The sequence below is a fragment of the Odocoileus virginianus genome, chromosome 17 (assembly GCF_023699985.2).
Source record: "Odocoileus virginianus isolate 20LAN1187 ecotype Illinois chromosome 17, Ovbor_1.2, whole genome shotgun sequence".
Classification (NCBI taxonomy): Eukaryota; Metazoa; Chordata; class Mammalia; order Artiodactyla; family Cervidae; genus Odocoileus; species Odocoileus virginianus.
Window position 1 is genome coordinate 48,073,946 of NC_069690.1, and position 15,114 is coordinate 48,089,059.

Genomic DNA, 15,114 nt, shown 5'->3' on the forward strand with positions numbered 1-15,114 from the left:
CTTTCCCACAAACAGCCCTTAAACCAGGATGAGGTGGCCATTCCAGGTAGGAGCCCAAAGCAGGCGCCCACGGTCTTCACCAGAAACCCGCTGCTCCAGGGGAGGCCCAGCCACCAGCACGCAGGCCCAGGGAGCGCCGGGAAGGCCCTCACAGCCCCTCCCCGCATGCCCAGGTGGTGGTGGGGAAATCCAAGGGCCATACTTACCCGCCCGCCCTCATCAAACGGGCCCACGTGGGCGAACCAGGCTCGGGAGCAGAACCAGGTGGGCATGATCACGGTGGGGCCGTTGGAGGTAAACACCTGGAAGCAATTAGCATCGACACAATGAACAGAGAAGAACAGCTCATCGCACAACCCCCGGGTTACTTCCCAGAAAGTCACTCAGAAAGTGATAAACTTCTGTGCGTGTCCCTTCCCTGTTGGTACAAAGGTTCAAGTGGCTTTAGAGGCATATCAATGGTGTCCGGCTCCCCAGGCAGACAGACAGGGTGGAAGCCCACCCCCAGGTCCTCGGGGGCTGTGCTCTAATCACTTTGTGATCGAGCCTCACCTACACCCTAACGAAAAGGAATGCCTAAAATTAACAGCGACGACAAAGAGGCACTGCGTGTCTGCCATGTGGGGCTTTGTCCACCTGACTGTTGGGCAGTTGGGCTTGGGGGCTCCCACCTCTTACTTTATTTCTACTAGGTTATAAAGTCTGCACTTGTGCCATGGACCCTGTGAGAACCTGTCTGACATCTGGTCCGACCTGCTCCCGAATCATGGACAGTGTGAGGCTGTGAGCACGTCTTGGGGACAGGGAGTCATGCCCAGAAGCTGAACTGGAACCGAATGGGACAGACAGACCCCCACCCCCTGTGCCTGGGACAAGTTGCTTCTGTATTTGGGCATGGTTTGTGAACATCCAGCAGCTGACAGTCACTTGGGACAGCCCTCACCTTCCATGCAGCCCTCACCTGCCAAGCTCACCCAGCCCCAAGCAAGTCTGTCTTCTGCACTTTTGCTTCGAGACACTGCCACCAGCGACTACTCCGTGCCTAGCCCCCGCCTCTCAAGCTCTCTGCTCGCTCAGGAGTCTCACTGACCACAGGTGACTGGGGAAACCTGTTTGTGGAACTTTCTCTTTGGTGACACAGGGAAGAGGCGAGGCTGCTGTGGTGACTAGGGCTTGGTGATTGACATGGGGTCCCCCTGCACCCCACCCCAGCATGGGCTTAAGAAGTGGAGCAGCTGCTGACATGTGGGTTCTGAGTTTTAAATGTGGTTTCCAGCAAGACAGAACTCGTGAGGGTCTTAACAGTCCTCTTAGAAATTTGCCAGTCATCAGTTCTAGTCACTGTTTGAATTGTGTGCAGGTGAAGGAATGCCGAGCTTTAACCTGCTGTGTGAGGTGTAGCGTGTGAGCCCCTCAGCCACCCTCCGTATACAGGCGCCCCCGTCTGTCCCCTGAGGCTGTCCCCCTTCCTTGTCCTGCAGCAGAGCCAGGGGCCGAGGTCCTGTCCAGACCAGCCCCCCACCAGCTGAACAGGGGAGCCGTGGAGCCCTCAGGAGAAGGTGGTGTAGGCTTAATGAGCGTGTCCCACTTCTAAAACCCCAGGGACTCATTACAAGAAACCTTGAGCAAAACTGTCTTAGAAGAAAAACAGCCCTCTCTTCCATGAATGTGGCCTGTTGCGGCCACTTCCTGCACTCAGGTCACATGTTTCTGGATGTGAAACATGGTTAGGCCCCAGTGTGGGTCGAGCAGGTTAGCAGCAATTTAGGGCCAGCTCCCTGGCATGGTCACGATTCTGCCTCCACTGCCCCCATGGGCTCAGGCTGGTCCTGCCAGCCCACTAGGAGTGGAGAGGGGCTCCTGGCTTCCCTGGGATTTGCCCTGACCGCAGCCACAACGCCTGGCCTGGGCCATGGAGGTTCTGCCAACAACTAGAGATTAGAACACAGGGCTCTCTCCCTTGACACCCTGGGGCATGAAGGATGTGGGGAGGATACAGAGGGGACTGGGCCCCCCTCCCTCGGCTATACTGCCTGCACTGAGTCTAAGGCAGGGAGGGAGAAGGAGGCAGCACTCAGGAGCGGAAGGGGAGACCCAAACATCTGCTTCTCTCTGCCCTGGACTCTGGGCACAGGGCTTTCAACCTGGACAGGCCCCTTGCACATGCACACGCCTACACACAGACAACATGCATCCCACTGCCTTGGGCAGGCGGGCCCTGAGGGCAAGCCCACCACCTGCGAGGGGGATTTGCAGGAATTGAAGACCCCTGTACTGAAGTCAGCTCACTTCCATCTTAATTGGGGGCACAGGGCAGGTGCCAGCCCCACCTTTCTCAGCCCAGAACACGAGCTCCCCCGCCCAGCAGTGCAGTGGCCTCAGCGGGTGAGGGTGTCTCAGGCAAGGCCCCAGGAGGAGGGCTAGCGTCCCCATGCTGGGCCTGGTTACAGCCATGCCTACCCACACCTCTGAGCACGGGCGCTGTGTCCAGCCGCGGCACTGGCTTAGAGTGACCAGCATGTGCTCCTGATTCTAACACCGATTAGGGTCTACTGATTCTAACAACTAGCACACACTTGGCTCCGAGACCACCTCGCTGAACGTTTGGATAGTACACACAGGCTCTGCTCCCCTGCACCACCTCATCTGGCTGAAGCTGCTGAGATGCACACGGTGGATGGCGACTCACACCACAGCTCAGGGGCCAGTCTGGTGGGGCCCCTTCCTGGCCTGCAGGCGGCCTTCTCCGTGTGTCCCCACAGGGTGGCAAGAGCTCTGGCGTCTGAGCCCATCACGGGGCTCCCACCCTCATAGCCTCAGCTGACCCTAGTCACTCCCAAAGGCCCCGTCTCCCAGTCCCATCACACTGGGGGTTCAGACTTCAAGACAAGAGTGGAGGACATGGGCATTCAGTCCGGGACAGGTGCACCCCATTCTCAGACCTCCAGCTCTGCCCTGTCCCCCAGTGGCAAGTGCCCCTGAGCCCTGCTCCACAGGCACTCGCACCCAGGAGCCCATCAGCAGTGACCACTCATCTCTAGTTGAGCCCAAGCTCCAGACTACAAACCTGGCTGCCCACTAACGTCTTCCCTTAGTTGCATGAAGGACGATGCAAATGACTTACAATTGTGTTGAGTATGATCAACATACAACACATGGTATGTATTTAAAGTTTGATGAATGTGACCAGAGTAAACACACCTAACCACCCCATCTCCAGCTTTCTCGTGCCCGTGTCCGCCCCCCGGGGTGAGCTTCCCACCTCCCTCCCCCAGGCAATTGCTAACTTGCTTTTTTTAGGGGCACGCACACACTGCTTTCAGGATCTTAGTTCCCCAAAAAGGGATCAAACCCTGGCCCTTGGCAATGTAAGTGGGAATTGTAACCACTGGACCGGTAGGGGATTCTCTGATTGGCTTTCTGTCACAAGTAAATTACTTGCATTTACCAGGATTTCACATGGAGTCACGCAGTCCGTGCTCTTTTCTGGTTTCTTGCACTCAGTACCACCTGTTCGCTCTAAACTACAGCTGTTTTCCCTTTCGCCTGTTGGACATGGGCTGCTCCTAGTTGACGTGGCGAGCATCTGTGTGTCAGTCTCTGGGTGGAGAGGCTTCCATTTCTCTCAGGTAAACACCCAGGAGGGGATGACTGAATGAAAAGGCAGTTGAATGGACAGCTTCTAAAAAAATCTGCTAAACTGCTTCCCAAAGTGGTTGGATCATTTGAGTTCCCACCAGCAGTGTGAGTTCCTGTTGCTCCACATTCTTGCAAACACGTGGGATGGCCAGCCCTTGTATTCTAGAACCGCTAACAGGTATGCACTGGTATCTCATTGAGGACTTAACATTTTTATAGTGGCGAATGATGCTGAACTAAATTTGCCATCCATATACCTTATTTGATGAGGCATCTATTCAAATCATTGGCCCATTTCTTTATTGGGACGTATGTTTTCTTATCATTGAGCCTTGAGAGCCCTACAGAGCTCTGGGCACAAGCCCTTTATCAGAAATTATCTCCAAATATTTCCTCCCATTCACCTGAACTTGTCTTTTCATTCTCTTAACAATGCCTTTCAAAGAAGTTTTCAATGTTCTTGAATTCCATTTACCCATTTTTTCCCTCTTATGAATTGTGATTTTGGTATCTGAGAACTTTTTTTGCCTAACCCAAGGATGTAAAGACTTTTTTCCTAAGTTTTCTTCTAGAATTTTTACAGTTTTAAGTTCTACATTTCATTCTAGGATCTATTTTGAGTTAATTTTCACATATAGTGTGAAGATTTAAAGTTCAATTTTATTGTATACGGATATCCATGTGTTCCATCTGTTCGAAGATAATGCTCTTTTCCCACTGAACTGCTTTTGCACTTTGATAAAAGATCAGTTGTCTGTGTACACACAGGTCAACTCTGGACTCTACCCTGTTCCTTTGATCTATCTGTCTATCTTTATGCCAACACACATTGTCTGTATTAGCCTTGAAGTTGGGTAGTGCTTGTTCTCTAACCTTGTTCTTCTTTTTCGGATGAATTTTGACTGTTCTAAAACCTTTGCATTTCCAACAAAGTGTAGAATGAGTTTGTCAATTTCCATTAAAAAAAAGCCAAAAACCAACAACAAACAACCCTGCTGTGATATCAGCTGGGATCATGATGAACACACAGCTCAGTCTGGGGAAGACAGACATCTCAACAACACTGAGTCCTCCAACCCATGTGAGCACCGTGTATCTCCCCATTCACTTAAGGCTTATTTCTTGCAGTAACTATACTAGTTTCCTGTGGTTGCTGCCACAAATTACCACAAACTTAGTGACTTAAAACAACAGTGGTTTATTTTCTTAATGTCCTGGAGGCCAGAAGATCTAAGTGAATCTCGCAGTGTGAAATCGGGGTGTCAGCAGGGCCTTGCTCCATTCAGAGGCAGGGGGACACATCTTCCAGCTTCTGAAGGCCTCCAGCACTGCTCGCCCTCCCTGGCTCAGGGCCCCTTTCCTGTATTCACGGCTAGCAGCTTGGTGTCTCATCTGTCTGGGTCAAATCTCCTCTGACTCCTCTTATAAGGACACTTAACGATGGCAGGGCAATCTCGAAGTCCTTCATCACATTCGCAAAGACGCTTTTTCCATTTAAAGTAACATTTCCAGTGCAACCCCTACCCGCCCCCCCCACCCCATCCCCAGGGGACATTTGTCGATGTTTGCAGACCTTTTCAGTGGTTACACCTGGGGTTTGGGGGGGATGAGAAGATGGGGAGGGGCACTCCTGCTATCTAGGCAGGACAGGGGAACGAAGTTTTAGCTGTGAGGAAACACACTACACCCTCAAGCTGCTGCAATTAAAAAGACTGACAACACCAAGTGAAAATCGCACAGGTTTTAGGAAGGACAGTGAGACAGAACCACTTTACAAAGCAGCTGAGCAGGTGCTCAGACCTTCTGCACAACCAGTTGCTCCGCTCCTGGGCACATATCACACAAAACCTGTCCACGAATGTTACGAGCGGCTTTCTTCACAGCAGATAAAACACATTAGAACCCAAACATTATGCAACAGTGTATGGCAGGACACCATAGTGTAGATGCAATGCATGCGCCCCCAGCAGTAGAGCAACTGATACACATGCAACACAGGTGAACATCAGCCAAGTGCGGCCATCACAGTTTAATTGTGTAGAATCCTAAAAATGGGAGTTTTAACAACTAGTGACAGAGATAAGGTCAGTGGTGCCTGCAGTCAAGGTACAAAGACACAAACTTAAAAAGTCTTTAACAAAATCTTTGCTGCCACGCAGCAAGCTGCTGGCATGAGCGTCCTGAAGCCGTCAGTACAGACCTAAGCCCCATGACTCCCAGCATCTCAGCATATGCTTGGGGGGTGGGAGGGGGTCTGGAAGGTCTGGGAAGCCAGGCCTACAGCCAACAGACGCCACAGAAGGGCCTCTGAGGCCCTCTGAACTCACCATTATATAGCAAATACAAAAACATCAGTGCCAACAAACATGCTCCATAATTTCCCCCGACAGTCAGAAAAAAGCTGATTTCACACTATTATTTGGAAACCATTACAAAGCAAAACTGAGCTTCCTGTTTTCAACGCTGACTTGCCAAAACTCCAGACGAGTTTTCTGGTGAGTGACTCCACAGCTGCACACCTGATGTTCCAGCTGTTTCCCCCGGTTGTGGGACTGACCAGAGAAAACAGACCCAGTCCCCAGACACACAGGCGCATGAAATGAGGCTTTGAGTGTAAAATGCACGTCAGATTTTGAAGACTTGGTATGAAAAAAAGCATGTAAAATATGTCACTGATATTTTCATATTGATCACATGTTGAAAGGGTAATACTGTATATATATTAAAGAAGATATAATTAATCTGTTTTTAAACCTTTTTAATGTAACTACTACATTTTTAAAAATTGTATTTTGGCTTCCTATTTGTGACTCATCTTATTTCTTTTTTAATTTGAAGTATAGTTGATCCACAATGTTGTCAACTTCCACTGCATCACATCATATTTCTAAGTATCTGTCCCCAAACAGTTCAACATGTTCAACTTCTTTCTTTTTAAAAACAGTTTATTTTCAGAGTTGTTTTTTCTTTTTTTAAATTATTTATTTGGCTGTGCTGGGTCTTAGCGGCAGCATGTGGGATCTTCAATCTTTAATGCGGCACACAGGATCTTTTTAAGTTGCAGCAGGAGAACTCTTAGGGGGACCTAGTACCCTGACCAGGGATGGAACCTGGGCCCCCTTCACGGAGCATGGAGTCTTAGCCACTGGACTACCAGGGAAGTTCATCAATCCATTCTTTAAGTGGCATAGGCCCATGAAGTAGGAGAAAATGCACAGAAACAGCAAAGGGTAGTTCAGACAATGGGCAGCATCAGCGAGAGGGAAGGAGTTCAGTCAGCAAAGAGAGAGGCCATCACCAGACTGGCCGAGGGTCAGGCCTGGGCAGCTGTGGAATTTGTGAGCACCAGCCTTCCCTTCTGCATTGCCTGCTCCTTTGGTAGGACCACCAATACTTGGAAATTAAAACAAAGTATTTCTAGATTTCCATGGGTTGAAGAGAAAAAAAAAAACAAACAAACGAGAAACTTAGAAAATATTTTAAGCCAAATGAAAATGAAAAGAACAATACATTAAAATCGTGGGAAGCAGTCAGAACAATAGAGACGATTTTACAGCTTGAAACATTTATATTAGAAAAGAAGATCTCAGACAGGAAAATAGCAAAGTAAACTCAAAGTAAACAGAAAAAGGATCTAACAGATACAAGAACAGAAATCTGTGAAATAGAAAATGATCAAGAACATCAATAAAACCAGAAGCGTAATCTTCAAAAAAACACCAGTGATATTGGTAAATATCTAACTTATCAAAATAAAAGATACAAATGATCAATATGAGAAATAAGAGAACATATCACTACAAAACCTATAGACATTAATAAGACAGTAAAGGAACATTGTTAAGTTTATACCAGTAAACTCAATGACCAGGTAAAATGGACAAATTCTCAGATGTTCCAGGCAAGGAGACCAGGTGCCTGATCTGGGGGGAAGCAGGAAAAGTGCCACAGATGCCACCAGCCCACCACAAGCCCAAGAAACTCACCTGTCCACTTAATCCACAAACCGTGACCACTGACAGCAAGTTGTTGCAAGCCCTAAGTTTGGAGGCACTGGTTAAGCAGCAGTAAATAACTAGAACCAACCAAGTGTCTGTTGGATGGCCTAAGTGGTGGAGATACCATAACCAGAAGTAAGAGAAGTTAGAAATGTCACAGGCAGCCCTGCTCGGTCCAGGGCTGGTGTGGAGGGAGGGAAGGAAGAGGACCACCCCCAGAGCTGGAAGAGGGAGCATAGCCCTCAGGGCCACAGTCCTTCATAGCTGCCATTGGGACCCCCTACACATGTCCCCAGTAAGGACACCGGGCCAGAGGTGCCTGGGGTCCCACAAACCCCACATCCAGGATGAGGGCTCAGAATGCAGATTCATGGAGCAGAAGATTTGGACCTATTTCCTCCAGTTTCATGGCTGAATCGTCACAGCAGCAGAACCCAGTGAGCCCTCCATGGGTCAGGCATATTGTTTGACTGCATGAGCTGGCCTCCCCGGTCCTGCCAGCCCCAGCGCCCGCATGTGCACCAGGCACTGCCGTGTTCTCCACGGTGTCTCACTCCATGAAGTGGGGCCTGTCCACCTTGGCATCTGACCTCCGGACTGAACCCATGAAAACCTCCATGTCCTGCAAACGTTTTCCACTTGTAACTCCAGCACTGGGCTGGAGGAATGATGGGAGGAATCCTTTGAAGTTCCAGAGAGATTTGCCAGCAACTTTTTAAGAAAAGGCACCAAGGTTTCCAGCATGTGAATATTCAACAGCTGATGAGGATGCTGCTGGGAAATGTTCTCACATGGGGCTGGTTCAAGGAGTCCAAGGGTCAGGCCTACGCAGCTGATCTGCAATGGTCGTCCATCCCATAGGCCCTGAGGGGCTTGAATCAGTCTGAATCACTGAACTTTCTGGAAGTATTGCAGAACAGATGACCACAGGCTCGGGCACCCCTTCACTCACAAACCATCACACGAGAACTGACTACATATGGCCCAGGGAAGCCATCGGATTCATCAACACTTCTCGCCCATGCTCAACCATCACCATTTTATTTCGCTGAGTTGTTCCAGCACCAGGAATGAGGAATGAGGCCTACCCGCTAAATCTGAATCTGGGGTGGAACCGGATGGAGGGTGGAATTAATATATTTCAGACAGGCCTTAAAATTTCAAATCCTAATCAGAGAGAACAGGGGGAGAAGGCCCACATCCATTCACAGATATGTGGTCAGTGTGTTCCCCTGGGACTAAAACACTAAAAAGTCACTTATTACATGGGATTAAGCAAGAAAACACTACAGCCTACATGGGTAGGCTACAGTATCCGGGTACACTTTTTAAAGTATTTTGAGTAGAAAATTGATACTCATTTGATATAAAACTGACTTGACATGAGATTGAAATGCAGAATGCTTGGGTTCCCCCTGAAATGAGAGGGAAACAAAGGGTTGACAGCAGGTTTAGAAGCAGCTCTGAGTCTGAGAATTGGACGTGGGGCCGTGTCGACCACGACACCCCGCATGTCCTCATACGTCTCTGCGCTCTGTGGCCTTGTGGCCTCACGACGTCCCCCTCGGGGTAGGTGGGGGCTCTGTCAACATGCCTCCAGCACAGACTTCACAGCACATGCATGCCGTCCACAGGGGTGATGCTGATCAAGACGCCGTAGCCAAGAGCTCTCGTGGGCAGTTCTGCCCACAGGATGCCCAAGCAGGGCCAGCGGCTTGGTTCACACACATCCACACTCATCCCATGTGGACGGGGCCCAATTTACCACGTTCCCTGGTTCCAGAAACACCTGCTGAGCCACTTCCGACGTTGACGTGGGCTACGGTGGAGGAAAGTGTTGGTGGCTGCAGATGAGGGTCTGGCTTGGCAACCGGGCACACGCTGTCCTGGCCAGCTGCTGACCCACATGGGGCCTAGCTGCGGCAGAATCCCTCATCTTGCTCCCAACTTGGGGGCGGATCTGGGATGGGCAGCACCCACGTGGCTCCCTCGACTGCTGAGGGGCCAGTGTTGGTCCCGAGAACCACTGCTCGGATCTCCTGGGGCCTAGTGCTGCCGTCTGGGCCCAGCCGTCCAGCCCACGTCTGGCCAGGAGGCACCTCTGACTCAGACCCCATCCCTTCTTTGTGTCTGAGGTGCCAGTCACCCCACAAGGCAGTCAACAAGCCTGACGCCACCCGGACTCCTAACTGTTCGCGCTCCCATGACAGGGCCCGGGGTGTCCATCCTGCTCTCCCCTGTACCACCGTGTCCAGCGGTGTCCTGCTCACCATGGGGCCCAGCAATTGTCCAGTGGGTGAGTGGGTGAGCTCGAGGGGCAGGACTGACCCGAGGGAATCAGGCTTGTGACTGTGCTCTGCTCACACACGTGCAGGTACACATGGTTGTGAGCGTCCACTGTGACGGAAAAGCAGTGGGTGGACACTGTGTGGGCCTGAGGAGCCCCGAGTACATGGGCACAGGTGGACGCAGTGTTCTGGGCAGGACACACACACTTGTTCCAACTGCAGTCCCCAGAGAGGAGCAGCCCAGTGCCTATTGGGTATGCCTCACTGTCCCACCCTCGGCTCTGCAGGCCCTCGGCCAGCAGAGAGCACACGATGAGGCCACGAGGGGTTGGAGGTCCCATAAATCCCTCCAGGTCAGACTCAGCTGCAGGATGCTACAGGTCAGGGCCTCACATGCTTGACCCATAGGGGCGGGAGGCCTGGGAGAGTCTCCGGGCCAGTGAGAGGGGCGGGCTCCACAGGGGAACATGGCCTGCACTAAGGCTGTGAAAAGGCCCTAAACTTGGGGATAAGGAGCAGCAGATGAGTAACAGGGCAGCAGCCAGGAGCCCCAGACGTCAGCTTCCCACAGGGGTGAGAGGAAGGAAAGTCCCGGCAAGGGGCCAGCAGTACTGCCACACGTCCGGCCGCTCCCAGCTCTGCCTGTGGGGACCTTACTTGTGCTGGCTGGGCCCTTGGGCGTGGGGACGCCGGGGGCCATGGGGCCGCAGCAGGCCTCGGCTGCCCCCAGACCAGGGGCTGTCGTCACCCTACACCAACCGGCACCACCAGGAAGTTATGTGCTGTCCTGAGGGCCACCTCTCCTTAGCCTTACGGCTCAGCTGTCAACCATACCCTTGGGGGGCCTTGACACGCGCACAGCCCAGCACTTGAAATGACTCCTTCACACAGCGGATGCCAGGGATCCTGCGTCAGCGGAGGGAGCGCTGACCAGGTGGACCCCCACCCCCGGTCTCCCTGGAACGGGGGCCAAGGGCACTGCACAGCCTGAGGCTGGCTCTGCCCTGAGCTCCCGTGTGGCCCTGCTGGCTGCTGGCCACCCAGCACTGGGTTGGTGATAATGATAAAAAGGACAATGTCAGGAAAAGCCCATCTGTCACTATTTGAGGAAATTGTTAAACTAACTCCTTTTGTTGAAAATGGGCAATGACAGGGAAGAATTATCCTTTTCATGACATTAAGCTCAAGCTTGCCCCTTGGGGGAATGGCCCTCCAGGGGAACGTGAACTTGTCCTCCAGAAATGCCAAGGGTACTCCATGTCCCTGGGGGTGGCAAAGCTGGGGGACCTCCGATGTGGGGGGCACAGAAGCGCCATCCCTCCAGCTGGGTGTGGGTTCATGGTCCAGCACCCCCGTGGGCCCGGCAGGGGCGGGCCTTGGGCCTGCTTCTCCCCTGCCACATCTGTACAGTCTCAAGCTCTGCTTTGTGGAACCCAACCCAAGTCATTCATGCCTGTGTATCCTGGGCAGGCGAGGACAGTGGGTGCCCAGGAGGTGAGCAAGGATCAGGAGTGGTGGAGGGAGGGTGGAGAGACACATTTGTTCCAGGGGTGCTGCTGGCAGAGATGGGGGCACCCAAGAGCCTCTTGATGAAAGTGAAAGATGAGAGTGAAAAAGGAGAGGGGGAAGGAAAGGGCAACGGACTGCATCTGGACTCCCCCTCTAGGACCCTTCCTCTAGGATTCATCATCGCAAGAGGATCTTCTCAGCTCTGTGCCTTGATCTCCAAATTCACATTTCAACCTCCCCTTGGGGGAGGGAAGGAGGGAAGTTTTTTCTGAATGTGCAACAAAGCCTCCATCCCCAGTGGGCTTTGCAGGGCAGTCCCCACCCCCCCGCCCCAACCCAACACGGAGAATTCCTTAACACCCAATTTACATGGAATCATTTCAGATTATACTTAATCACCGAGAGCAGAACACCTATAATTTTGGGGGGGTTGCTCCTTCCCAGACATTTCTTAAAGCCTCATACTTTCTCCGTCTTATCGACCCCCGCCTGCCCCAATCCTATTTGAACAAGACAGAACAGTTTCCAAAGCATTTCGTAATGTTTCTCTCGACCTACCAAGAACAAAGTGGGAGGCCTCCGTCCCCAGCTGCCACTCCCAGGGCACCTCTCGACCGTCATGCCTCTCCCCGAGCGCTGTTGGGGCTGCGAACCCCGAGGAGCTGGCTGTTTCCAGGGCTGCAGTGGCCGCTCCTCACTCTCACCTCTTTCCTCTTCCTTTCTCACCTTTTCACCTCTTTTCACCTCTTTTTCATGAACTGGCATCTCCTCCAGGAAACATGTCACCCTGAATGACCCTGAACCACACCTGGGGGCATTTTGGCTTCAATCGTGGCTCCAACAGCAAGGGCTGCAGACGTCCTCACTGTAGCCTGGCTGTGCCCATCATCCTGCTGAAGGTCATCTGACTCTGAGTCCCAGCACCCCGTGTGGAGATGGTCACTGTGCTGGGGACTCAGACCCATTGGTGCTCCAGCAGGGCCAGCAGGCGGCCTCCTAGCTCTTGGCTTCCTCTCTTCCTTCTCCAACCAAGACCCATGGAAATCAAGTGCAATTCTTAAGCAATTTTATGATGAATTCCTTGGGATTTTTTTTAAAAAATCAAAGGTAGAATTAAAAACAAAAAAGAGAAGCCAGATTCAGAAAAACCTTCCTTAAAATGAATGTCCAGAGGACACCTGAATTTTTACCCTAAATCATTAAACATTTCTTCTTTTAAAGAGACACATATTTGATTCAAGCAAATGACCCCCCCAAGAGTATTATTGGAAAAAAAGAAATATGTGGGGTTTTGCACAACAGGGCTAGGAGAAGGGATGCCAACACTCTGGACCCTGCACACTTGGGGCTTGAGCACATGTTCTCCCAAAGAAGATACACAAATGGCCAATAAACAAACAAAAAAGATGCTCAACGTCACTGATCATTAGGGAACTACCAATCAGAACCATGAGATACCACCTTACACCTGTGAAAATGGCTACTATAAAAAAAAATAAACAGAAACAAAAAATGAAACCAGAAAACAGTAAGTAATGACGAGGATGTAGAGAAATTGGAACTCTCTTACATTGCTGGTGGGAATATAAAACGCTGCGGATACCATTCTTTAAAATGTTAAACATGTAATGATCCTGCAGTTCTACTCCTGGGTATACACCCCAGAGAATCAGAAACAGGGAATGAAGCACACACATAGGGCAATGTTCACAGCAGCATTAGCCACGATAGCCAAAAGGTGGCAATAATCCAGTGGCCCTCAAAACATGAATGGACAAAGAAAATGTGGTGTAAGCAGTATGTACATATGATGGAATATTATTTAGTAACAGAAAGGCATGAAATTGTGACAGGCACAGGCTCTGCCACAACCCTACATTGCCTGAAAGCAGAATGGGAATAAGACAATAAAAACAGGACAAAAAAAAAAGAGTGAAGAAAGTACAAGTTTGGTGGCCACTTATTTGGATCCCATCAGAACAAGGCAATTATTTTCAAAATTCAAAGAGAAGCTGACTCGGCATGATGGTTTCTTTCAAGCTTTCTTTTGTTCCTGCTTCCAACAGCCACCCATGATTTAAGACACCAGAAGCCTCCTGCCACCCACAGCTGAGGGGTTGCGTCCTACCTGTGCCTTAATACTCACATGAAGCCTCGGACACACCTGAGAATATGCTGGCTTTCCACTGGATCTGAGCCCCCCAGGGAGCTACAGAAAAGGAACTTTGAGGACAACTTCCCCGTTTGCTTCAAGCGTCCCCGCCTGCCGTCATTCTTCAGACCAGCCTACATCTGACCCCAATGAGCATAATTCTTTACCTCCAATAAGTTGCACATGGAAACGGCCACTCAACACAGAGCTGACACCCAAGATGGCTTCCTTCTTAATGAGGAGACCAGGATAAGAATAAATCACATATTCGTGGGACCAGGAGTTTCACCAGCACATTCTAGGTGGTACCAGGGTGGGCTTGGCTCGGTACATCACCTTCCTGCTCCCGGGTGAAGGCTGGCTTGCTCCAGATCATCCCTTTAGTCAATTAAATGACTCACACACACACACACACACGAGCTGTGGTGGTTTCTCTCTTCCCCTGGGACTGTCCTATCCATATTCTGTAGTGACAGAAGTGCAATTGTTATCAGATGACTGTGCAGTGTGGGTGCAAGAGCCCCAGCAGAGGGCGCTCGGGCCGCGAGGTGGGAGCTGACCCGCGGGCAGCAGCGGCAGACCTCGTGGCTGACCACACAGCACCTAGGAACACAAACGCATCTCGCCAGCAAACTGCTCTGGGAGACGCCCATGGGGCGCCCGGAGAGGCTGCACACTTGGTGGGGTGTGGAGCTGCGTCTTGGCTGCTTCTCACAGGTTGAAGGGGAGCGGCCCCCTCCCACCCCCTCCTGTCCCATCCCTCCATCCCCCCAAGGAAGAGGCGCAGCTGGCCCCTCCCCTGGTCCTCCCACGCCCTGGGCCAGGTGGCTGGACCCCTGCCCTCCTCACCCACAAGGAGGGCCCTGGCCCACACACCGCCCCATGTCCAGGCGTCCCAGCGAGTGGCCTTTATCTCCAGCACATGGGAAGTCATTTAGTTGGTTTTCAGTGATATTTTTACAAGTAGTCTTCACCTCACCCCTACTTTGTATTTCTACGGTGACTGCCTTCCTCCCCCTGGACCATAAAGTTTGTCTTCAGGGAAGAGCTCTCTTTACTTGAGGAGGGGTGAGTATGTGAAAGAAGAATGTTTCCTCAGATGACCAGGAGCTGTTATGCAAACAGATGAGGCCAGCACCCTCTGCAGGATGAGACCTGTTTGAGACAACAGGTCCTGTCTGCAACCTCAGGACACATCACAGTGATTTTCTTGGACCTTCGAGGATGACCTTCACTCGGTACGCAGACACCAGAAGCCCCTGAACTCAAGTGGCGCCTGAAGTGAAGGTGGCAGCTGGACCTCAGGGCCGAACAGCACCCCTGCTCTGATACCCAAGTGTGAGCCACAGTCTGTTCCCAAACACGGCAGATTCACAACCAACCGGAGGATCAGACCTCTCCACAGTGGAGCCAGACAGCAGCCCTGTCACACAAAGGCAGCAGGGGTGGCCGTGGTTCCCAGAGGCCCAGTAAGCGCCTCTGGCTCATGTCTGGGCAAGAAAAGGCAAGTTTTGAAGGGGCAGAAGGA

The 15,114-nt window shown here is 51.5% G+C and overlaps 1 protein-coding gene across 9 annotated transcripts in view; it reads right to left on the minus strand.

The window, feature by feature from the left end:
* Positions 1-15,114, minus strand: part of B3GNTL1 (UDP-GlcNAc:betaGal beta-1,3-N-acetylglucosaminyltransferase like 1) — a 128,128-nt gene that overhangs the window by 46,243 nt on the left and 66,771 nt on the right. For all 9 annotated transcript variants that reach the window (XR_011492411.1, XM_070479755.1, XM_020907285.2 and 6 more), the window contains one exon: positions 207-302. Coding sequence is in view for 8 of the 9 variants with exons in the window: in XM_070479755.1 (XP_070335856.1) it covers positions 207-302 (96 nt within the window). In the remaining variant the exon portion in view is untranslated. The remainder of the gene's footprint in view (positions 1-206; positions 303-15,114) is intronic.